The 26,282-nt window shown below is 43.4% G+C and overlaps 1 protein-coding gene across 20 annotated transcripts in view; it reads left to right on the forward strand.

The window, feature by feature from the left end:
• LOC110531157 (serine/threonine-protein kinase WNK2) overlaps nt 1-26,282 on the forward strand; it is a 132,869-nt gene that overhangs the window by 91,623 nt on the left and 14,964 nt on the right. For 15 of the 20 annotated variants that reach the window (XM_036987887.2, XM_090184098.1, XM_036987893.2 and 12 more), the window contains 4 exons: nt 1,350-1,703; nt 1,962-2,011; nt 19,620-19,782; nt 19,881-19,997. In XM_036987887.2, coding sequence (XP_036843782.2) covers nt 1,350-1,703; nt 1,962-2,011; nt 19,620-19,782; nt 19,881-19,997 — 684 coding nt within the window. Of the gene's footprint in view, nt 1-1,349; nt 1,704-1,961; nt 2,012-2,605; nt 3,929-19,619; nt 19,783-19,880; nt 19,998-26,282 lie in introns of those variants that run through there. The other 5 variants (XM_036987895.2, XM_090184105.1, XM_090184106.1 and 2 more) reach the window with 3 other exon arrangements.

The following is a 26,282-nucleotide window of genomic DNA, read 5'->3' on the forward strand; positions in this document are numbered from 1 at the left end:
CCCTCTTTCTAAAATTATCCTCAAATTGTTGCAACCCCTATTACAAACCTATTCAACCTCTCTTTCGTATCGTCTGAGATCCCCAAAGATTGGTAAGCTGCCGCGGTCATCCCCCTCTTCAAAGGGGGAGACACTCTATACCCAAACTGTTATAGACCTATATCCATCCTGCCCTGCCCTTCTAAAATCTTCGAAGGCCAAGTTAACAGATCACCGACCATTTAGAATCCCACCGTACCTTCTCCACTATGCTATCTGGTGTCCGAGCTGCTCATGGGTGCACCTCAGCCACGCTCAAGGTCCTAAACGATATGATAACTGCCATCGATAAAAGACGGTACTGTGCAGCCGTCTTCATCGACCTGGCCAAGGTTTTCCACTCTGTCAATCACCACATTCTTAACGGCAGACTCAATAGCCTTGGCTTCTCAAATGACTTCCTCGCCTCGTTCACCAACTACTTCTCTGATAGAGTTCAGTGTGTCAAATCGGAGGGCCTGTTGTCTGGACCTCTGGCAGTCTATGGGTGTTCCACAGGGTTCAATTCTCAGGCTGATTCTTTTCTCTGTATATATCAATGATGTCGCTCTTGCTGCTGGTGATTCTTTGATCCACCTCTACGCAGACGAAACCATTCTGTATACATCAGGTCCTTCTTTGGAAACTGTGCTAACAAACCTCCAAACAAGCTTTAATGCCATACAACACTCCTTCCGTGGCCTCCAACTGCTCTTAAACGCTAGTAAAACTAAATGCATGCTCTTCAACAGATTGCTGCCCGTGATGTCATTTGCAAAATAGTCTGGATGTAGTCTATCACAGTGCCATCCATTTTGTCACCACAGCCCCATATACTACCCCCATATACTACCCACCACTGCGACCTGTATGCTCTCGTTGGCTGGCCCTCACTACATATTCGTCGCCAAACCAACTGGCTCCAAGTCATCTATAACATTTTCTACATTTACTTCCTTTTGGAAGTTAAACAGCCCCACAACATCACAGATCCCACCACCATACTTCAGTTGATCACCATGTCTCTTGTTATGCCACACCCACCTTTGGTGTTTGTTGCCAAAAAGCTCTATTTTAGTCTCATCAGACCATAGAACCTGGTTCCAATTTAAGTTCCAATGACATAGATTTGTCTGTTGTGTTATTGACTGTATGTTTGTGTATGTGTAACTCTGAGTTGTTTTTGTCGCTCTGCTTTACTTTATCTTGGCCAGGTCGCAGTTGTAAATGAGAACGTGTTCTCAACTGGCCTACCTGATCAAATAAAGAATAAATATTTTAATAAATGTTGAGTCCTCCACCAATATAATATATGTCCTTCCCTACATCAGCAGGTCCAGCAGCAGGCCAAGGCCCAGCTTCCAGATGCCATCCCCTTTGCACAGCCTAATCAGCCTTCAAAGCCTGCAGTTTTCTCCCCTCCAATACAGACTGTGTCGGACCCTGGCACTGTTACTGCCACAACCCAGCTTGACTTCAACCAGAACCCCAGCCAAACCCAGTCCCAGCATCAGGCCCAAGGCCAGAGCCAACCACAGGCTCCAGCTCCACTACCCCCTGACTCCCAGACAGCAGCCCCTTGGCCTGCAAGCACCAGCCTGACTCAGCAGAACCAGGCCAGTGCCAGCAGATACTCAGGAACCACACTCACCTCGGGACAGGCTCAAACAGAGTCCAATCTGGAGGTATGGAGGACTGACCTGTCCGATATGTCCCTAAGGCCTTGAATCTCAGTCCCTCAATTCTCCCCTTTCTCAGCCCCTCCCTGACCCTCCCTCTACTTTTTCCTAAAACAGCATCTCCAATATCTCTGCACCCCAAGTATCCTCCCCAACTTTCCCTGCACACTCATCTCCGTTTATGACTTCGCTAATAATGACACAATCCATGTTTATGCCCCAACCCTTCTGAACATACTCACTTTTTGTTTGTTTTGTCTGCAGGATCCTGGTGCAGAGAAGCAGGCTTCAGGGGCCAGCTACTCCTACGACAGGTATGAGCTGACTCAACTCTTCAACCCTTCTGATGGCTATCTAGTGCAGAGATTTGGTGGTGTGTTAGGAGAGACCATGGAGAGTTCAGTGATGCCTATCATTCTCGTCTCTCAGGATGAGGATAATATAACAACCTCAGACATAAAGGGCAACAGGGAAACCTTGGTAAAAGTCCGGCCAAACCGTAGGCATAAATGGTGAACTGACAGTGCATACAGCTCACTCACTCGCTTTGCGGACATAAGGGCAACCAGTAAAGTGGTCGGTCTTAAAGGAGAGATATTTAATCTCCTCGTTTTCCAGCAGCTCAAAAGGCTGCTGTAAAATAGCTTCCAGCACAATAGACAAATCCCATGATGGGACTAAAGGCTTTGGAACTGGATATAAGCGACATAATGGGTTGTTTTCCCAACATGTTATTGTTGAAGCCTATTTGACCGGCCGAGATAGCGGCAAGATAGGCCTTAACAGTGGAGAAAGCCTTCCATAAGGTTCGTCAGAAAGCATAAAACCTTGGATACAGAGCATTGGTAAGGGATGATCTGTTTTTGGTCACACCACTTCTCAAAAATGCACCACTTGTTTCCATACAGTGAGTGTGTAGAAGGAGCCCTGGCACTCTGGATAGACTCTATGACTCTGAGAGGCAGGCCTAACCTCTCCCAGAGGGCCATCGAGGGACTACCAAGATGAGGGATGAGCCTTCTTCCTTCACTCTGGCTAGAGTGGGGGAGTATGAGGCTTAGAAGAGGAAAAGCGTAAAGCAACACCCTCGACCATGGGTGTGCCAGTGTGTTCACCCCCAGTGGTGCGTCTCCTGCTAGTGCAAAGAACAATGGGCAGTGCACGTTTTCTTGCGCTGCGAAGAGCTCGACAGATGCTTGACCGTATCTCTCTGACATCTGTTTCACCACTTGGGGATGAAGTTTCCATTCCCTTTTAAGGGGATTCCCTGTGGACAATAAGTCCGCTGCTACGTTCAGTACGCCCCAGGACATGAGTGATGTGGTGTGCTCTGCTTCACAGAATAATCCTGATGGCTAGTCCGTAAGCGCAGGGAGGGAGTGCCCCCCTGGCGGCTGATGTTCACCACCACAGTCGTATTGTCCGTTCTGATCAAGACGTGATTCTCAGCCACTTGTTTCTCAGGGATATGAGAGCTGCCTCTACACATTTGCTGAACATTTGGGGAGCTAGCACTAGCCTGAATGGAACAGCGAGGTATTTGTCGGCTGTACCTTGAAACGCAAACCTTAAAAATCTCCTGTGTGCTGGCAGGATGTTTGTGAAAATAATCATCCTGCAGGTCAACTGAGGTAAACAGCCACCTTGATGAATAGAGCGAGACACCTCTACATTTTTTGGGAACCTGGAAGTACCGGGAGTAAAAGCCTAGGTGGCTCTCTGCCGCTGGAATCACCCTGATAGTGCCTTTACTTAATAGAGAGGAGATTTCCTGCTTTAGTATTCGTGCCGAGTTGCCAGCCACTGCTGATTTCCAAATTTAGTTGAAACGGGTGGTTTCAGAGCGAATTGCAGTCTGTACTTCTTTGTAACAGTGGACCAGACCCAGGACTGGACTGCGCATGCACACCAGTTCCTTGCTCTTGTGGCGAGTAGCCCAGACTCGATCACCAGAGAGCCGTGGCACGGGGGGCCCCTCGGGTAGAGTGTATTCCCTCCGTCTTCCTTGAGAGCGAACCCATGTGAATGGGTCGCTGCACAAAGGGAAGGGTTCTAGGAGCACATGCAATGCCCTCCTGAATGATTGGCATCATAGGTAAATATGAACAAAAAAGGCTGTGTAATTGTTGTTTATCAGCTTTATCTTACACTCAAAATATCATATCACGAATATAATTACACTCAAAATATCATGAATCTAATTTGAGTTAAAATTCTGAAAAGAAGAAAAATCGGCATAAAGAAATAATTATTTTTATTCAAAAAACATTAATGTCACAAATATTTGCACCCCTGCATTTAGTACTTTGTGCACCCTCCCTTTGCCAAGATAACAGCTCTGAACCATCTCCTATAATGTTTGATGAGGTGGAAGAACACATACAGTGAGGGAAAAAAGTATTTGATCCCCTTCTGATTTTGTACGTTTGCCCACTGACAAAGAAATGATCAGTCTATAATTTGAATGGTAGGTTTATTTGAACAGTGAGAGACAGAATAACAACAAAAAAATCCACAAAAAGACACGAGGGAGCCAAAAATCTTTTATGAGGGAAATAAGTATTTGACCCCGTCTCAATCAGAAAGATTTCTGGCTCCCAGGTGTCTTTTATACAGGTAACGAGCTGAGCTATTCTGTCTCTCACTGTTCAAATAAACCTACCATTCAAATTATACTGTTCATTTCTTTGTCAGTGGGCAAACGTACAAAATCAGCAGGGGATCAAATACTTTTTTCCCTCACTGTAGGAAGAGATTTGACACCATTCCTCCATACAGAAACTATCCAGGTCCTTCAGAGTCCTTGGTCCTCACTTTGTGGACTCTTTTCTTCAGCTCACCCCACAGAGGTTTAGGTCAGGGGACTGGGGTGGCTATTGCAAAAGCTTGATTCTATGGTCAGTGAACCATTTTCGGGTGGATTTGGTGGTATTGCTTTGGATCGTTGTCCTGCTGAAAGATCCAATGACGACTCAGTTTTTTCATCTTGGAACATGGAGTCCATGATGCCTATGTATCCTAACAATCTTCCCAGGGCATTTGTAAGTAAAACAGTCCCACAACATCACAGATCCACCACCATACTTCAGTGGATCACCATGTCTCTTGTTATGCCAAACCCACCTTTGGTGTTTGTTGCCAAAAAGCTCTATTTTAGTCTCATCAGACCATAGAACCTGGTTCCAATCTAAGTTCCAATGACATTTAGAAAACTCCAGGCGGTTTCTTCTGGCAACCCTTCCAAATAACTTGTGTGCCTGAAGGTGGTGTCTAATAGTAGTTTTGGACACCCCAACTTCTGCAATTCTCCAACTGTGATCCACTCCAGTGAAACAGGAAGTCATGGATGACCTTTTTAAATTTTCCCAAAGACTTAAATCAGAATATACACTACCGTTCAGAAGTTTGGGGTCACATTGAAATGTCCGTGTTTTGTGTTAGGCAGAGTTGCAAAGAAAAAGCCATATCACATACTGACCAATAAAAAGAAAAGATTAAGATGGGCAAAAGAACAGACACTGGACAGAGGAACTCTGCCTAGAAGGCCAGCAGGGTAGCCTAGTGGTTAGAGCATTGGACTAGTAACCGGAAGGTTGCAAGTTCAAACCCCTGAGCTGACAAGGTACAAATCTGTCGTTCTGCCCCTGTTCCTAGGCCGTCATTGAAAATAAGAATTTGTTCTTAACTGACTTGCCTAGTTAAATAAAGGTAAAATAAAATAATTTAAATCCCGGAGTCGCCTCTTCACTGTTGACATTGAGACTGGTGTTTTGCGGGTACTATTTAATGCAGCTGCCAGTTGAGGACTTGTCTGTCTCTCAAACTTGCTCAGTTGTGCGCCTCCCACTCTTTCTATTCTGGTTAGAGCCGGTTTTTTTCTGTTCGGTGAAGGGAGAAGTACACAGCGTTGTACGAGATCTTCAGTTTCTTGGCAATTTCTTGCATGGAATAGCCTTCATTTCTCAGAACAAGAATAGACTGACGAGTTTCAGAAGAAAGGTCTTTGTGTTTGGCCATTTTGAGCCTGTAATCGAACCCACAAATGTTGTTGCTCCAGATACTCAACTAGTCTAAAGGCCAGTTTTATTGCTTTTTTAATCAGGACAACAGTTTCAGCTGTGCTAACATAAAAAAAATGTAATTGATCAATTAGCCTTTTAAAATGATAAACCTGGATTAGCTAACACAATGTGCCATTGGAACACAGGAGTGATGTTTGCTGATAATGGACCCCTGTAAGCCTATGTAGATATTCCATAAAAAATCAGCCGTTTCCAGCTACAATAATCATTTACAACATTAACAATGTCTACACTGTATTTCTGATCAATTTGATGTTATTTTAATGGACAAAAAAAAGGAAATTATAAGTGACCCCAAACTTTTGAACGGTAGTGTACATCAATTAGATTTTGTTCATAAGAATTTCTAGGGTTGCCAATAATTGTGACATGCATGTTTTTGATAAAACAATTATTTCTTGATGACACCACCATTTGGAGAACCCTGCGGTTACAGGCGGTGATACACAGCCCGACAGGATGCTCTCAATTGTGGATCTGTAAAAGTTTGTGGGTTTTCAGTGTCAAGCCAAATTTCTTCAGCCTCCTGAGATTGAAGAGGTGCTTTTCCACCTGACCAAACAGCTCCTTCTTCTCGACAGGAACGTCAAGGAAATAAGGAAATCTGCTTTCTCGACAGGCTGGACAAGTTGAGCCACAAGGCTCTTTTCCCCACCACTACAAGGCTCATGGCACGGCGACAGCCTTTGACGACAGATCTCTTTCCAAAGGTCTGAGTTAGGCTTGCTGATAGTTAGGAGATTATGCAGAACGAGCATCAAATTGGCCTGGTAAGCCAGCAGTAGGGACGTAATATTCAACGCCTGTACAGAACGTGCAGTAGACACATAGACCTTTTGATAGATGGATGCAGAAAAGTGGTAATTCTTACCAGGGAGAGATGTGCCTGTCAGCAACAAGGCACTGAGGTTGAGGTGGTTGGCCAGTGACTGCTCGACCACTGGTGGCTTTCCGATTTCTAGCTCCTTCATGTCCTTGACATTCATGTTGGCAAAATTCTGGTTTGGACTTTGCTGGTCAAGGGTTTGTCCCTTGGGCTGAGCGAGCAGGCTCCATGAAGCCAAAATACTGCTAATCCTTTAACAATGTTAACAATGTAGTTAGCATTCACCTCGTGAGCTAGTAGCCTAGCTAGTTAGCACAATCTTACACCAAACAAAAGCATGGCTCTAGACTGATAAGCAGTGACGCTAGGATAGTTTGGTCTAGTCCAGTGGTTCCCAAACTTGTTATAGTCCCATACCCCTTCAAATATTCAACCTCCAGTACCAGGGTCAGCGCACCCCTCTAGTACCAGGGTCAGCGCACTATCAAATGTTGTTTTTTGCCATCATTGTAAGCCTGCCAACACACACACTATACGATACATTTATTAAACATAAGAATGAGTGTGTTTTTGTCACAACCTGGCTCGTGGGAAGTGACAAAGAGCTCTTATAAGACCAGGGCACAAATAATAATATAATAACAATCAATAATTTTGCTCTTTATTTAGCCATTTACATATAAAACCTTATTTGTTCATAAAAAATTGTGATTAACTTGCCACAGGTTAATGAGAAGGGTGTGCTTGAAATGATGCACATAACTCTGCAATGTTGTGTTGTATTGGAGAGAGTCTGTCTTAAATCATTTTCCACACTGTGTCTGTATTTAGTTTTCATGCTAGTGAGGGCAGAGAATCCACTCTCACATAGGTATGTGGTTGCAAAGGGCATCAGTGTCTTAACAGCGCGATTTGCCAAGGCAAGAAACTATTCAGAAATCCGGCAATGGCTTCTGATTAAATTCAATTTTCATAGAACCGCTTGTTGCAATTTCGATGAGGCTCTCTTGTTCAGATATCGGTAAGTGGACAGGAGGCAGGACATGAAAGGGATAACGAATCCAGTTGTTTGTGTCATCCGTTTCGGGAAAGTACCTGCGTAATTACACACCCAGCTCACTCCGGTGCTTCGCTATATCACATTTGACATTGTCCGTAAGCTTGAGTTGATTTGCACACAAAAAAATCATACAATGATGGAAAGACCTGCGCGTTGTCCTTGTTAATGCAGACAGAGAAGAGCCCCATCTTCTTCATCATTGCCTCAATTTTGTCCCACACATTGAATATAGTTGCGGAGAGTCCCTGTAATCCTAGATTCAGATCATTCAGGCGAGAAAAAACATCACCTAGATTGGCCAGTCGTGTGAGACACTCGTCATCATGCAAGTGGTCAGACAAGTGTTAATTATGGTCAGTAAAGAAAACTTTAAGCTCGTCTCTCAATTTAAAAAAACGTGTCAATACTTTGCCCCTTGATAAGCAGTGCACTTCTGTATGTTGTAAAAGCGTTACATGGTCGCTGCCCATATCAGTGCATAATGCAGAAAATACACGAGCGTTCAGGGGCCTTGCTTTATCAAAGTTAACCATTTTCACTGTAGTGACCAAAACGTCTTTCAAGCTGTCAGGCATTCCCTTGGCAGCAAGAGCCTCTCGGTGGATGCTGTAGTGTACCCAACTGGCGTTACCACTCCACTATGTCTCCCTGTCATGACTTTTGCGCCATCAGTACAGATACCAACACATCTTGACCACCAACGTCCATTTGATGTCACAAAGCTGTCCAGTACTTCAAAAATATCCTCTCATGCTGTCCTGGTTTCCAGTGGTTTGCAGAAGAGCATGACTAGCCCCTTCTTATTAATGTAATCTGTTGCTTTTATACACTTCTTTATTCTCACTCAAAAACTCCAGTGGCTTATTTTTTTAATTGTCATGTTTAGTTTCTAAATGTCTGCGCAAGAGTGAATGCTTCCCGCGAGAGAGTAGTGGTTAATGTGATTGGATGTTAATTATTTGATTAGGCTACCTGCATTTGACATTGTGTTGTTACCACACCAGATTTTATTTTTGGCAGTAAAACGAGGCTACTCTCACCAAAATATATAGCCCTGTTGGAAAATATAAATGTACTGTTTGAAAATGTCAAGAAAAAAAATCTAGTCAATGCGGCACAGTAGTGGGTTGAGCTAAACGAGAGAGAACGCTAGTGATTCTACCCTTCCAAGCTTAGCTAGCCAAGTTTCAGTAGCTAGCCGTGTGATGCTAGCTACTGCAGGAAACAAATGGGAAGGAAAAAGTGGAAAAGCTCATTCTTACTTGACGCGAACACTTTCCTTTCAGTAAAGTCACCCAACACAGAAGACGAGAGATGAAAAACCTGCACTTGGCGGCATAACTTTGCAGCACACCTGTGAACAGTTGAACAGGAAAACAAATCAAGTTGTGCTGAGGAGAGCTTAGAGTAGTACTCTTCGTGAGGAAGAGAAGTGAGAATGATCATAGGGTGGGCAACTGGCTCTCTATGATGAGGGGAGGGGCTCACCTCATTCGCCACTTGACCTGTCTGTCTCCGACAGACGTGTGAGACTCTTATGTTGTTTTATGAAGGGAGAGTGCTGCTATCCAAACCTTTAGCCCTGTCTTCGGACCTGTCTATTGTGCTTCAGGGTATTTCACAGCAGTCTTTTGAGCTGAAAAATATGTGGACATGTCGTCAAACATCTCATTCCAAAATCATGGGCATTAATATAGAGTTGGTCCCCCTTTTCTGCTATGACAGCCTCCACTCTTCTGCGAAGGCTTTCCACTAGATGTTGGAACATTTCTGCAGGGACTTGCTTCCATTCAGCCACGAGCGCTGCCAGATGATGACGCGTGATTCATCACTCCAGAGAACGTGTTTCCACTGCTCCAGAGTCCAATGGCAGTGAGCTTTATACCACTCCAACCAACACTTGGCGTAGCGCATGGTGCTCTTAGGCTTGTGTGAGGCTGCTCGGCCATAGAAACCCATTTCATGAAGCTCCCGACAAACAGTTCTTGTGCAGTTTGGAACTCTGTAGTAAGTGTTGCAACCGAGGACAGACTATTATTACACGCTTCAGCACTTGATGGTCCCGTTCTGTGAGCTTGTGTGGCCTACCACTTTGCGGCTGGGCCGTTGTTGCTCCTAGACGTTTCCACTTCACAGTAACAGCACTCACAATTGACCGGGGCAGCTCTAGCAGGGCAGAAATTTGACAAACTGACTTGTTGGAAAGGTGGCGTCCTATGACGGTGCCACGTTGAAAGTCACTGAGCTCTTCAGAACGGGCCATTCTACTGCCAATGTTTGTCTATGGAGATTGCTTGGCTGTGTGCTCAATTTTATACACCTGTCAGCAACGGTGTGGCTGAAATACCCAAATCCACTCATTTGAAGAGGTGTCCACATACTTTTGTGTAGATATAGTGTATCTCTCCTTCATATTGCTTCACTAAAAAGTTTCTAAGCCTTTAGTCCTGTCTTGGGACCTGTCTATTGTGCTTGAGGTCTTTTCACAGCAGCCTTTTTTGAGCTGCTGGACTACTAATTGCCCTGACATCTGCAAAGCTAGTGAGTGAGCGGCACACATTGTCAGTCCACCATTCATGCTAACAGTTTGCTCTGGGGTTATGCAAGGTAACCTTACCTAACCTCACCTTCATGCCTAAGGTCAGCAATGATGTATTGTCAACGGGTGTTGCAAATTCCATTCTGTGAACAGGCCTAGGCTACCAGCCACACAGACAGCGAGAGGATAATGGACAGTTCCCTGCACCCGATGCATGCTAGGAATATGGGACCAAATTCGACACTTTTTACTATTTTAATACACATATAAGTATCGGCCTTCGTCAGAGCTTTTGTGAGATAAAAAAAAAAAAAAAAAAACCCCACCCACATCCGTTCCACGCATCGAAAGGGGTTGGAGGCGAAGGAAAATCAAATATGTGCTACCAAATATAACAATATGCATTTCATAAATATTCAAATAAAGTGTGTAAATAAGATGTATTAAACATGTCTGTAAAACCACAATGAGGACACCGAGCAAGTTTTCATTAATCATTGGGTACATACAGCCATAGACGACACGATCAATCAGTCCATTGGGAAATACAGAGACTTTCTACAAGCAACAAAGATCAAGAAATATCAGCGAGACACAGAGGACTACCAGCTTAACCAGGTGTACACATGGGAAGGCCCAAGGACAGGAGCACGGAGAGGCCGACGTAGGGACGCACCACTGATCGGGGGGACGCAGATACGCAGCAGCAGGAGGACATGGAAACTTGGACACAGAGGCATCCACTGAGAGCGAATTCCCTACAGACAGCGACTCCAGCTATCTTCGCACACAGTCAGGTTTTTTTTCCCGGAAGCAACACAATGCTCCACGAAAGAAAATACACTATGTAGGAGACGCAAGCGGTCGAAGAGGGGACCAGGAACACATGCCGTGGACACGGAGCTACAGCAGGACGCGGTAGTTAAAAATACCTTACTGATGCGCAAGTCTGTCTTATCTAATGGCCTCTCTTACCTACATGTACAGATAAACCATTCGATACGAAAGTAGATTTGCTTAAATTCTTTCGCAAGATTAAATTTAAGCATGTGTTTTCTCAAAACACTGTTTCGGGCCTGGAAACAGATCAAATAACTGGTACCAATTTTAACCCCAAAAGCAAATTTTGTCCTATGGTTAACTACTCCTCGATGAATACCTATTGTAGGTTAGTCGAACAAGAAGCCCTTTCAGTATGTATGAGACAAACATACCACATTCAGAAGAATCTCACTAGAACAGAAGAACAGGCACTTAATGAATTAATGAAAGATTCATCTTTGGTTATTAGACCTGCAGACAATGGGGGTGCTGTGGTTGTTTTACACTATGAAAAATATAAAGAAGAAGTTCAATGAACGTTTCTATAGAAAAGTGTTGATCCCACACAGGTGTTCCAAAGGGAAATATGCTCTAATCTGGAGCAAGCCCTATTAAACCACCTTATCTCACCGGAATATTACCGGAATATGAATACCTTTGCTGCAAATGTGCCATATGTCCATGCCTGCACATTTTACCGAAATTACACAAACCTAAAACACATCACTATTTGAGAGATAGAGATACTAACAAATACCGACCAACAAGCTTTATTCTGGGGCTGAATATGTTTTGACGTGTAACTCTTTCAGATTTGATGATGAACACCACCTCCAAATGAATGGAACATCGATGGGCTCCACATTCGCTCCGAGCTATGCAACCTTTATGTGGGTATTTTTGAAGAATGTTTTGTTAACAATGAAAAAAAAAAAAAAAAAATTGAATAAAGCCCTGAAGTGGTATCGATATATTGATAAAAAAATTGCATATGGGAAGGAATGGAAAAAGAGCTTTATGGCACTACTCAATGACATTGACTCCAATCTCAAATTCACTATGAATGTGGCATTCTACGTGTTCATCACATTGATATGTGGTTTTGGAAATCAAATGGAACCCTGTTTACAACTCTGTATAGAAAAGAAACGGACAGAAGGGACAACTTACAGGGGGACAACTTCCATCCTAAGCCATTAAAAAGAGGACGTCCAAGAAGCCAGTTTTTCAGACTGAGCCGTATATGCCACTCCACAGAGGATTATCTCGAAAAAGCAGCGGAGATGCGCACTGGGTTTCTAACACGGAACCCAAACTGGCTGCGCGCATGCGCCATCGTGCATACATTTATTTTGTCCCCCACACCAAACGCGATCACGAAGCGCAGGTTAAAATATCAAAACAATCTCTGAACCAATTATATTAATTTGGGGACAGGTCGAAAAGCATTAAACATTTATGGCAATTTAGCTAGTTAGTTTGCACGTGTTAGCTAATTTGTCCTATTTAGCTAGCTTGCTGTTGCTAGCTAATTTGTCCTGGGATATAAACATTGAGTTGTTATTTTATCTGAAATGCACAAGGTCCTCTACTCCGTCAATTAATCCACACAGAAAACGGTCAACCGACTAGTTTCTAGTCATCTCTTTTCCTTCCAGGCTTTTTCTTCTCTTAACTTTATATTGCGATTGGAAACATTCATAAATTAGGTGCATTACCGCCACTGACCTTGTTCGTCTTTCAGTCACCCACGCAGGTATAACCAATGAGGAGATGGCACGTGGGTACCTGCTTCTATAAACCAATGAGGCAGGACTTGCAGCGCGATCTGTGTCAGAAATAGAACGGATTTCTATTTTAGCCCTTGGTGTCGCAGACGCTCGTTGGCGCGCGCGAGCAGTGTAGGTGCATAATTGAATAACATAGATTTCTAACTGTATTTTGCAACGCGAACGGTGTGGTCAGCCTGTCAGAAGAGGCTATTCGCCACAATGTGTGGATGAAGCTCTTAATTTGGCATTGGGAAAAACACGAGATGAACTGCTACAAAAAAGACCCGCTCAAGCTAAAGAACACTCCGTCATGTTCAGAAGCACAAATACTTTGAACTCGCGAAAAGTGGGAGATGCGGTCAAGAGACACTGGCATAAATCCACCACTTATTGTGTATAGGAGAGGTAGCAATTTACGCGATAAATTGATTCATGCCAACTGCCTGCCACAAAAGAAAATCAGCCAGGCTCTTTTACGCCCTCTTCCAAATGGTAGCTATACATGCAGAGGATGCCGACAGTACAACAATATGAAGTGTGAATAATTCTGCCACCCACATACAGGAAAACGGTTCCAAATAAATGACATTATTACGTGCTCCACCACCCATGTTATGTACATGATTAAATGTCCATGTGGACTCTGCTATGTAGGTAAAACCTCTCCTTCTCTCAAACAGAGATTCAGTGAACATAAAAGTTCACTCAGGAGAACCATTAGCAGTACATTTTAATGACCTAAAGCATGACATTTCTACCTTATTAGATTTTGTGGCATAGAGAAAGTTAAGATATCAGACAGGGGGGGGGGGTGATTATTAATAATACTCTGAGTAAAAGAGAATGTTTTTGGATTTTCACCCTCCAGACATTAATTATACTCCTATTTAAGATTACTCTGCTTTTCATACGATGTACCCAATGATTAATGAAAACTTGCTCGGTAGGTCTATGTCCTCATTGTGATTTTACAAACGTGTTTAAAACGTCTTATTTACACACTTTATTTGAATATTTATGAAATGCATATTGTCATATTTGGTAGCACTTGTTTTTCCTTCGCCTCCAACCCCTTCTGATGCGTGGAACGGATGTGGGTGGGGCTTGTTCTACATAAGGGTGGTATTTTTTTTTTTTACTCACAAGAGCCCTGACGAAGGCCGTGAGGCCAATATGTAAAGCTTATTAAAGATCAGAGATACTATCAAGAGCAGTGTGTGGTTTCCTTTTTCCTTCATCTTGTTCAACTGTTACCATGCACCTGCAAAAAAAGATTGCTCAGATGTGTGAGTGCCTTTTGAATTTTGAAATACACATATAAGTGAATTTGTCACTACTTTTGGTCCCCTAAAATGGGGGGACTATGTACAAAAAGTGTTCACCCGATATGGATGAAAACAACCCTCAAATTAAAGCTGACAGTTTGTAGTTTAACCTCAGTCATTGTGCTGGAGTACATAGCCAAAACAACAAAACATGTGTCACTGTCCCAATACTTTTGGAGCTACTGAATGTCATTTTTGGTGAGTTTGTGCATTTACAAGAAAATGTGAATTAGAGACATTGTGCAAATGGACAAAGTTTTAATGCAAGCTTGTCTGAAGGAAGAACAGTACTGGCTCTGGAGCAGTAGGTGTACTGTGTGTCTGTGTGGAGTCTAGAGTTGCTAGGGCAACAGGCCTGCCTGCTCTGCTCAGAGAAGATGGGGGAGGAGCAGACTGGCCAAGAACAGAGAGGAGAAAGAAACGCAAGGAAATTAAAGATATCAGTGGCAGCTGTACAGATTACTCATCCAAAGAGCTTTGACTTCTCATTTTATTAATTTAGCAGATGCTCTTATCCAGAGATGTGGTTTGTGCATTCACCTTAGGACAACTAGGTGGGACAACCACATCACAGGCATACTATACTGACTCTGTTTTACAAAACTTTCATTGAGTGTATTTTAACTTGTATTGTTTGTTGGTATGGCAATGCCACTGTCAGACAGAAAAATATGCTGATAATGATTATCACCACTGCGAGCAAGGTACTTGGAGTCAAACAGACAGGTTTGAATGAGATCTTTAAGGTCAGGGCCCTCCAAGGCTCACAAAATCATTTTTAGATCCAAGCCCCACCCCCTGTACCCAGACTTTGAACTACTCCCCTCTAGGTGCAGGTATAGGGACCCCTCTGCAGGAAAAACAGAACTAGATAATAATTTGTGCCATGTGATATCCCTCCTAAATAGCTCAGGCTAGTGTTTCTATCGACCCAGTAAGGCCAGTCTCTTTTTAGTGGTATGTAACTGTTCTGAAAGTTGTATTGTCAATTTGTTTTGTAATTAAAACGCCACTTTAAACGTGTACATGACACTGCAACAAAAAGATCTCCCAGGGGACAATAAAGTTAAAGTAGAAAGTACACTAGCTATCAGTAGAGTCTGAGCTGGAAGGGGGGTGGGGGTCGAGGTGAGGAGGAGGATTATTTAAGATATTGTTTGAAGAGGTAGGGTTTCAGATGTTTCGGGAAGATGGGCAGGGACTATGCTGTCCTAGCTTCAGGGGAAAGCTGGTTCCACCTTTGGGGTGGCAGGACAGAGAAGAGCTTGGACTGGGCTGAGCGGGAGCTGCCCTCCCAGAGGGCCAGGAGACCTGAGGTGGCAGAACGGAGTGCTTCGGCTGAGGTGTAGGGTTTAGTATAGCCTGGAGGTAGGGAGGGCCACTTCCTCTTGCTGTTCCGTATGTGAGTACCATGGTCATGTAGTGGATGCGAGCTTCGACTGGAAGCCAGTGACGTGTGTGGAGGAGCAGGGTGAGATGAGAGAACTTGGGAAGGTTGAAAACAAGGCGGGCTGCAGCTTTCTGGATAAGTTTCAGGGGTTTGATAGCACAAGCGGGGAGTCCAGCCAACAGCGAGTTGAACACAATATGATGCCCTGTCACCTTATTAATTCAACCACTTATTTGGATAACTAGCAAGTTAAATTTAGGGGTTGTGTTTTTTTCACGCTGGAAAATATAATCAAACCCATAAGAAATATCTTGCTGTGTTTATAAACGCAGATCTAAAATGCTTATTATTGTAATTTCTGCTCGGCATCGGACTAATGCATACAGCGCTCTGACTGAGGAATAGCTACTTTTTTCCGGTACTTTTCTTGATGTAGCCAGCCCACTTTTCTCCGGTGAAATGCAACATTAACTTTAAAGAAAGCTGGCTACTTAATTTGTATGGTAAATATTCGAAATGTGATGTCCATGCATCGTTTTTGCAAAAAATACCTTGCAAGCTAATTTACTTGTGTGGCTTCCAGCCAAATAGTGTATAATTTACTTGTGTGGCTGCCAGGCAAATAGTGTATCACTTCTGTCATATGATGAAAAATTAAGCTATTTTCTGTGAAGGAAAACTATAGTGCACGTCCCTGATCACGCAATTGAAGCAAAAAAAACTTGACTTACAATAAAATCGCGACCCCTGTCGATGCACAGCTGGACTCACCTGCTTCTGCGTTCTCCCGTTGTGCTATTTACAAACAAACATGTAACTGGCTCAAATGTTTTAGCAAACTATGGTAAGCTTCTTACACTGGTGTAAAGTACTTAAGTAAAGAAGTAGTTTTGGGGGGTATCTGTACTTTACGATTTATATTTTTGACTACTTTTACTTCACTACATTCCTAAAGAAAAGAATGTACTTTTTTATTCCATACATTTTCCTTGACACCCAAGAGTACTTTTTGAATGCTTAGCAGGACAGGAAAATGGTCCAATTCATGCACTTACCAAGAGAACACGTGGTCATCCCTACTGCCTCTGATCTGGTGGACTCACTAAACACACGTGTCATGACGTTGGCCCCGGGGGTAGGTTTATGACAGTCATAAATACCTCTCTACCCCTCCTTTTTCCTCTACCCTACTGATGTTGCATTTGCAAAACCCTTGGTTAATATAGAGATTCTGGGAACATCAGAATTTGGGGGGAAATGAACTATATTCTGGTAATCTGACCAATTGAACATATGCGGTGGTACTTAATGAATATGATGTCAGTTCGGTTGTCATCTGAGACATTCTCATCAATGATAAGATGACAAACTCTACAGTGGTAAGTCTACACATCAGAGTTATCGGATTTACATGGAATCGTTGTTCAATTTAAATGTTTGAATATGAAATTATTCGTGATGGATGAAATGTAATTTTAGCTTCTAAAATGTGAGATTTGGGTTTTCATAAGTTTAGGGCTCTGCTCAATCAGTGGCCCGCCCCTGTGAAGGGACATGGACTATAAAACTTTTCAAACACGCCCTCCTCTCCCTTCCTATATAAAGCCTTGACGACAATATAACCTCCTGTTCTGAGGATGTGAGGACGACGGTCCGATGTCAGAATGGTTCAGATAATTACAGAACGAAGCCAACAAAGCGTGAGCTTTGGTTGCGAATGGTATGAACTTTGAACTCTGATTCACTACAGAAGTGGTACCTCCTAGCCGTTGAGTTAGCAACAGCAGCTGCAAATGCAGGTTAGGAAGGAACAGACAGAGTATGCCATCTACCGCACAACCACGTTACTACAACGTATTCAATTTACCAGCAGAGACATTCTTCAATGTACTCGGTTGGGCAACACGGCCTTCCATCTACCACCAACCTACCGAAGCGCAGCTCAGATTAAATATTTATTGCATTTTCCTTTTCCAAATGGCCGGTAATTTAGAATGGATAAGATTCTGTATTTACGATAGCACAGCTTCACCCTTTGTTCCTCAGTCTTCCCGCTCTTTCACTCAAACCCAGCCCTTTTCTTTTGTGTAGCAAGCTGTCATATCTGTTCCGCCCGCTAGGGACATTTTCGTTTATGATGTAATTTGTAATCAAGTTATGATTAATTATGTGTATGTGTAATTCTGTGTGATTAGTTAGGTATTTAGTAAATAAATAATTAAGCCCAATTTTGTATTGCTGATTCCAACTTGTTAGCCAGGGTTCGTGAAGAATTTACAACATTCAGATGAGACTGAATTAAGGTGACGATTAATATTGACTGCTATTGATGTAAAATATTACTAGGTCTTTAAGAGTTTTATTCGGAAGATAACGGCTCTATAAATATTATTTATTGGTGCCCCGGCTCTCTAGTTAATTACATTTACATGATTAGCTCAATCAGGTAATATTAATTACGGATAAATTATTTTATAGAAAAGCATGTCATATCACTTAATCCGGCATAGCCAAAGTGACACGACACATGCATTGTTTATAAATTATGTCTGAGTGTGTCCCTGGCTACCAATGCATTTTCTTATAATAAGGAATTTGACATTTTTTACTTTTGATATTTAAGTATATTTAGAACCAAATACTTATACACTTTTACTCATGTAGTATTTTACTAGGTGACTTTCACTTTTACTTGCTAAACTTTCTATTAAGGTGTTTATGACAATTGGGTACTTTTTCCACCACTGGCTTCATAATGTAAAATAATGTGACAGATGAAATTAAGCACGCAATCTGCTTTATCGCCTAACGTATTGCATAAGTTGACTGCAGCTATTTACTTAAAGTAGCTACAAATATAGTTTGTCTTTGAAAAAATTCGAAGAAATAGTTTCAACGGTACTGAAAAACTATACTGGGTATTTGGAAATAGCTACGGGATATATGATATACCGCCCAAGCCATTTTTTCTCCATCCCAACTGAGGGGCCTTTGTCAATGGAAAACTGTAAATCTTGGCCGGGAAGGGGCATGACTTCACTCGTGGGCTCTTGTTACAACATTAGAAAAGAAGGCTCTTTTTCAAACCAATTTCAGTTGTCAATGTGCTGCGTTGTGAAAATAAGAAGATATCATTCTTAATTCATGGCATGGTTTCTTTTTATCTAAATGTTGAATAGACATAGAGAAATTCATTCATGGAAGAAAGGGCAATAGCCTATACTACTCTGGAGTCATAAAAACAATTAAATCAATTAATTTTATTTGTCGGGGCACAGATCGGCTCTCAGAACATTTCTATGCGGGTGGGTCGGGTTGCGGAGAAGAATCTGCCCTGTTATCCAGTATCGGGTGGGGCTCGGAATTGATGTGGCAGGCACTGGGCAGGTGCGGCAAAAAAAAACTGACCTGTGCAGGACTCTACCCCGGAGGGTGCATGTTCAAATTGATAGCTAGCTACGTTTGCTATTCGCTCGTATCTGATATCTTAGCACCATGTTTATCTAGCCAGCTAGCTAGCATAGTAGCTAATATAGCTAGCTAGTTAACACCACAGATAAAAGGATTAGTTATTGTTATCTTTGCTAACAGGTAGCTTGCTTATTAGCTAGCTTGCTTATTGCATGCATGTCCGGGGACATTGACACAAGCCTTTATTATTAGTGAATTAGCAAAACAAATATTTTCAACAGGAGTTCAATTTTGGTCGCTGTGTCAATTAATCCATTTCTCAATACTGCACCTTTCTGTTGGAGAATTTGCTAGCTTGCTGCTGCTGATTTTCCCAGTTAGACTTTCCTCAGCATTGTGCAGTGCTCGTACCCTTGTATCATGTTAGGATAAACAATTTCCCATGAGTGTGTGCGGGCCTACATTTATCTTGACTTTGCTCAACCACCTTGTTAAGCTTTTATTTTGATATGCACATACTGTTGTCAATATCAGCCAACCCTGATAATTGAGCATCCGAGAAGTGCATACACTGTTCAAGTGCATTTCAGTTCACCATGTTCAGGCATTCGGGACTATCTCAAGCCATTGCATTTATAATGAGTTGGACTGTATAGTATGTCTCGTTTACTTTTTTTTCATCTTTCATGAACCAGTGTGAACTCCGACGCCACCTCAGGGAAGGAGATGAGCGATGGTAACGAGGGGACGCACGGATCAGGGAAGGGCGAGGGGAAGGTCCGGAAACACCACCGCCGCTCCACACGCACCCGCTCACGCCAGGACAAGAACAACAAGCCCAAACTCAGCATGCTCAATGTGAGTACCGCACATCCATTTATAGTAGTCTTAGTAGATCAATCGGCACACATCCATGTCTCTTGACACCTGTTCCTCTCTGGTTTCTGCCTGGACAGGTGTGTTATACAGGGGATAAGATGGTGGAGTGTCAGCTGGAGACACACAACCACAAGATGGTTACCTTCAAGTTCGACCTGGATGGAGACGCACCTGAGGAGATAGCCACTTACATGGTATGGTTAGAGTACAGTCGTGGCCAAAAGTTTTGAGAATGACACAAATATTAATTTTCACACAGTTTGCTGCTTCAGTTTCTTTAGATATTTTTGTCAGATGTTACTATGGAATACTGAAGTATAATTACAATCATTTCATAAGTGTCAAATGCTTTTATTGACAATGACATGAAGTTGATGCGAAGAGTCAATATTTAAAGTGTTGACCCTTCTTTTTCAAGACCTCTGCAATCCGCCCTGGCATGCTGTCAATGAACTTCTGGGCCACATCCTGACTGATGGCCGCCCATTCTTGCATAATCAATGCTTGGGGTTTGTCAGAATTTGTGGGTTTTTGTTTGTCCACCCGCCTCTTGAGGATTGACCACAAGTTCTCAATGGGATTAAGGTCTGGGGAGTTTCCTAGTCAGGCTTATTGAGGTAGTATGTACATGTGGGTATGGTTAAAGTGACTGTGCATATATGATGAACAGAGAGTAGCAGTAGCGTAAAAAGAGGGGTTGGCGGGTGGTGGGACACAATGCAGATAGCCCGGTTAGCCAATGTGCGGGAGCACTGGTTGGTCGGGCCAATTGAGGTAGTATGTACATGAATGTATAGTTAAAGTGACTATGCATATAAGATAAACAGAGAGTAGCAGCAGCGTAAAAGAGGGGTTGGGGGAGGCACACAATGCAAATAGTTTGGTTACCTGTTCAGGAGTCTTATGGCTTGGGGGTAAAAACTGTTGAAGCCTTTTTGTCCTAGACTTGGCACTCCGGTACCGCTTGCCATGCGTTAGTAGAGAGAACAGTCTATGACTGGGCTGGCTGAGGTCTTTGACAATTTACAGGGCCTTCGTCTGACACCGCCTGGTGTAGAGGTCCTGGATGGCAGGCAGCTTGCTTTGATGTACTGGGCCGTACGCACTACCCTCTGAAGTGCCTTGCGGTCGGAGGCCGAGCAATTGCCCTACCAGGCAGTGATGCAACCGGTCAAAATGCTCTCGATGTTGCAGCTGTAGAACCTTTTGAGGATCTCAGAACCCATGCCAAATATTTTTAGTTTCCTGACGGGGAATAGGCTTTGTCGTGCCCTCTTCACAACTGTCTTGGTGTGTTTGGACCATTCTAGTTTGTTGTTGATGTGGACACCAAGGAATTTGAAGCTCTCAACCTGCTCCACTACAGCCCCGTCGATGAGAATGGGGACGTGCTCGGTGCTCCTTTTCCTGTAGTCCACACTCATCTCCTTGGTCTTGGTTACGTTGAGGGATAGGTTGTTATTCTGGCACCACCCGGCCAGGTCTCTGACCTCCTCGCTGTCTCATCGTTGTCGGGGATCAGGCCTACCACTGTTGTGTCGTCAGCAAACTTAATGATGGTGTTGGAGTCGTGCCTGGCCATGCAGTCGGGGGTGAACAGGGAGTACAGGAGGGGACTGAGCACGCACCCCTGGGGAGCTCCAGTGTTGAGGATCAGCGTGGCAGATGTGTTGCTACCTACCCTCACCACCTGGGGGCGGCCTATCAGGAAGTCCAGGATCCAGTTGCAGGGGGAGGTGTTTAGTCCCAGGTTCCTTAGCTTAGTGATAAGCTTTGAGGGTACTATAGTGTTGAATGCTGAGCTGTAGTCAATGAATAGCATTTTCACATAGGTGTTCCTTTTGTCCAAGTGGGAAAGGGCAGTGTGGAGTGCAATAGAGATTGCATCATCTGTGGATCTGTTGGGATGGTATGCAAATTTGAGTGGGTCTAGGGTTTCTAGGATAATGGTACTTCATGGCTACGGACGTGAGTGCCACGGGCACAGGGACTATGGTGGTCTGCTTGAGGCATGTTGGTATTACAGACTCAATCAGGGACATGTTGAAAATGTCAGTGAAGACACCTGCCAGTTGGTCAGCACCTGCCCGGAGCACACGTCCTGGTAATCCATCTGGCCCCGCAGCCTTGTGAATGTTGACCTGTTTAACCTGTCTAGGACTGGGTACCCCCCCGCCGCCAAATTCAAAACAACAAAAATCTCATAATTAAAATTCTTCAAGCATACAAGTATTTTACACCATTTTAAAGATACAATTCTCATTCATCCAGCCACAGTGTCTGATTTCAAAAAGCATTTATAGCGAAAGCACCACAAACAATTATGTTAGGTCACCACCAAGCCACAGAAAAACACAGCCATTTTTTTCAGCCAAAGTGAGGAGTCACAAAAAGCAGAAAGAGATGAAGATCATCAAAAGTTAGTGATTATTTTATCAGGTGACACTCATAGGACGTCATGTTACACAATACATGTATGTTTTGTTTGATAAAGTTCATATAAAAAAATCTGAGTTTACATTGGCGCGTTACGTTCAGTAGTTCTAAAACATGCATTGATTTTGCAGAGAGCCACATCAATTTACAGAAATACTCATAATAAACATTGATAAAGATACATGGAACTTTAGATAAACCTCTCCTTAATGCAACCGCTGTGTCAGATTATTTTTTTTTACTTTACGGAGAAAGCAAACCATGCAATAATCTGAGTACAGCCTTTAGACAACAAAGCAGCCAACAAGATACCCACCATATTGGGTAGTCAACATTACTCAGAAATAGCATTTTAAATATTCACTTACCTTTGATGATCTTCATCAGAATGCACTCCCAGGAATCCCAGTTCCATCATAAATGTTTGATTTGTTCGATAATGTCCATCAGTTTTGTCCAAATATCTTCTTTTGTTAGGGCGTTTGGTAAACAAATCCAAAAGCGTTTTCAGGTCACGTCGGACGAAAAGTTCTAAAAGTTCCATTACAGCCTGTAGAAACATGCCAACCTAGGTATGGAATCAATCTTTACGATGTTAACATAAAACTTCATTAATGTTCCAACCGGACAATTCCTTTGTCTGTACAAATGAAGTGGAACCTTTCACATGAGCGCGCCAGACCGAGGCTGTGGCACTCTGCCAGACCACTCACTCAGAGCCCTTATGAGCCTCTCCTTTAGAGTAGAATCCTCAAAACAGGTTCTAAATACTGTTGACATCTAGTGGAAGCCTTGGGAAGTGAAACATAACTAATATCACCCTGTATCTTCAATGGGCGCTGAAACCTCAGATATCCCACTTCCTGGTTGGATTTTTCTCAGGTTTTCGCCTGCCATATGAGATCTGTTATACTCACAGACATCATTCAAACAGTTTTAGAAACGTCAGAGTGTTTTCTATCCGATACTAATAATAATATGCATATATTAGCATCTGGGACAGAGTAGGAGGCAGTTCACTCTGGGCACTCTATTCATCCAAAAGTGAAAATGCTGCCCCCTATCCCAAAAAGGTTAAAGGACTTACTCACGTTGGCTACGGAGAGCGTGATCACACAGTCGTCCGGAACACTAGATGCTCTCATGCATGCCTCAGTGTTGCTTGCCTCGAAGCAAGCATAGAAGTGATTTAGCTCGTCTGGTAGGCTTGTGTCATTGGGCAGCTCGCGGCTGTGCTTCCCTTTGTGGTCTAATAGTTTCTGACATCTGACGAGCGCCGGAGCCGGTGAGGTATAATTCAATCTTAGCCCTGTATTGACGCTTTGCCTGTTTGATGGTTCGTCGCAGGGCATAGCGGGATTTCTTGTAAGCTTCCGGGTTAGAGTTCCGCATCTTGAAAGCGGCAGCTCTACCCTTTAGCTCAGTGCGAATGTTGCCTGTAATCCATGGCTTCTGGTTGGGGTATGTACTGTCACTGTGAGGACGACGTCCTCAATGCACTTATTGATAAAGCCAGTGACTGATGTGGTGTATTCCTCAATGTCATCGGAAGAATCCAGGAACATGTTCCAGTCTGTGATAGCAAAACAGTCCTGTAGTTTAGCATCTGCGTCATCTGACCATTTTTTGATAGACTGAGTCACTGGTGCTTCCTGCTTTAATTTTTGCTTGTAAACAGGAATCAGGAGGATAGAGTTGTGGTCGGATTTACCAAATCGAGGGCGAGGGAGAGCTCTGTACGCATCTCTGTGTGTGGAGTACAGGTGATCTAGAATTTATTTCCCTCTGGTTGCACATTTAACATGTTGATAGAGATTTGGTTGAACTGATTTAAGTTTCCCTGCATTAAAGTCTCCGGCCACTAGGAGCGCCGCCTCTGGGTGAGTGGTTTCCTGTTTGCTTATTTCCTTATACAGTTGGCTGAGTGCGGTCTTAGTGTCGGCATCTGTCTGTGGTGGTAAATAAACAGCCACAACAAGTATAGCTGAGAACTCTCTATACTCCAGGCGGGCAAAATCTAGCTCAGATTTCATGCACCAGCTGTTGTTTACAAATCTGCACAGACCACCCCCCCTGCTCTTACCGGAGTGTGCTGTTCTATCCTGCCGGTGCAGCGTGTATCCCGCTAGCTGAATATCCATGTCGTCATTCAGCCACGATTCCGTGAAACATAGGATATTACAGTTTGTGATGTCCCGTTGGTAGGATATTCGTGATCGTACCTCGTCTAGTTTATTGTCCAATGATTGCACGTTGGCGAGTAATATTGACGGTAACTGCAGCTTCCCTGGTTGCCTTCTGCGGGTCCGGACGAGGCATCCAACTCTTCTTCCTTTGCGTCGCTTCCTTTTGCGAATAATTGGGATGTCTGCCCTGTGGGATGTTTGGAGAATATCGTGTGTCCTGCTTACTGCTGTTGTTGTTGAAAAAATCTTTGTCTAAGCCGAGGTGAGTGATCGCTGTCATTATATCTAGAAGCTCCTTTCTTCCGTAAGATACGGTTGCAGAAACATTATGTAGAAAATCATTTACAAATATCGCGGGAAAAAAACATAATAGCACAATTGGTTAGGAGACAGTAAAACAGCGGCCATCTCCTCCGGCTCCATTTTGTTCTTAGGCAAAATTGTGAGTGAGCCCACTGCCACTGCCTTGGCTGAGAAGTAACCCCACACATGAATGGTCTCAGGATGCTTTACTGTTGGCATGACACAGAACTGATGGTAGCGCTCACCTTGTCTTCTCTGGACAAGCTTTTTTCCGGATGCCCCAAACAATCGGAAAGAGGATTCATCAGAGAAAATGACTTTACCCCAGTCTTCAGCATTCCAATCCTTGTACCTTTTGCAGAATATCAGTCTGTCCCTGATGTTTTTCCTGGAGAGAAGTGGCTTCTTTGCTCCCCTTTTTGACACCAGGCCATCCTCAAAAAGTCTTCGCCACACTGCGTGCAGATGCACTCACACCTTCCTGCTGCCATTCCTGAGCAAGCTCTGTACTAGTGGTGCCCCGATCCCGCAGCTGAATCAACTTTAGGAGACGGTCCTGGCGCTTGCTGGACTTTCTTGGGCGCCCTGAAGCCCTCTTCACAACAATTTAACCGCTCTCCTTGAAGTTCTTGATGATCCGATAAATGGTTGATTTAGGTGCAATCTGTGAAGCCCTTTTTGTGCAAAGCAATGATGACGGCACGTGTTTCCTTGCAGGTGAACATGGTTGACAGAGGAAGAACAATGATTCCAAGCACCCTCCTTTTGAAGCTTCCAGTCTGTTATTCAAACTCAATCAGCATGACAGAGTGATCTCCAGCCTTGTCCGCGTCAACACTCACACCTGTGTTAATGAGAGAATCACTGACATGATGTCAGCTGGTCCTTTTGTGGCAGGGCTGAAATGCAGTTGAAATGTTTTGGGGGATTCAGTTCATTTGCATGGCAAATAGGGACATTGCAATTCATCTGATCACTCTTCATAACATTCTAGAGTATATGCAAATTGCCATCATACAAACTGAGGCAGCAGACTTTGTGAAAATGTATATTTGTGTCATTCTCAAAATTTTGGCCACGACTGTAGACCCTACTCTAGCACAGAAGCAAGCTGCAGTTTCCATGCCACTAATGGGAGGGGTGGGGGACATTTTTCTTCCCTTCACACACCTCCAAAGACTTGTGAAAACCTCCACAACCAAGGGAACCCCCCCCCCACACTAACTTTGGAAATCTTGAATATATATCACAATCTAAACACCTACACAGATGCACACTTAGCAACAAACACCCCAGAAAACCTGTTACCCTTTATCCGCCTGCCTCTAAAATTCTGTGTGTGTGCTCTGTATGCCTAGCTCTGTGAGGGAGATGCTCTTTGATGTTCCAGGGCACTGAAACTCTGTTCACTGCACTGCAGCAAAAACTCCCCTCTCTCACTAAAAACCTCAGCCCTGTTAATTTTGGACCGATATGCTTTTTTGTACGTGGATTACACATTTTGTTGCAAATAATTTTTTGTTTCATTCCCCCAAAATCGAAATATTTCTCCAA

The sequence above is a fragment of the Oncorhynchus mykiss genome, chromosome 9 (assembly GCF_057628025.1).
Source record: "Oncorhynchus mykiss isolate SJ-2025 chromosome 9, ASM5762802v1, whole genome shotgun sequence".
Lineage (NCBI taxonomy): Eukaryota > Metazoa > Chordata > Actinopteri > Salmoniformes > Salmonidae > Oncorhynchus > Oncorhynchus mykiss.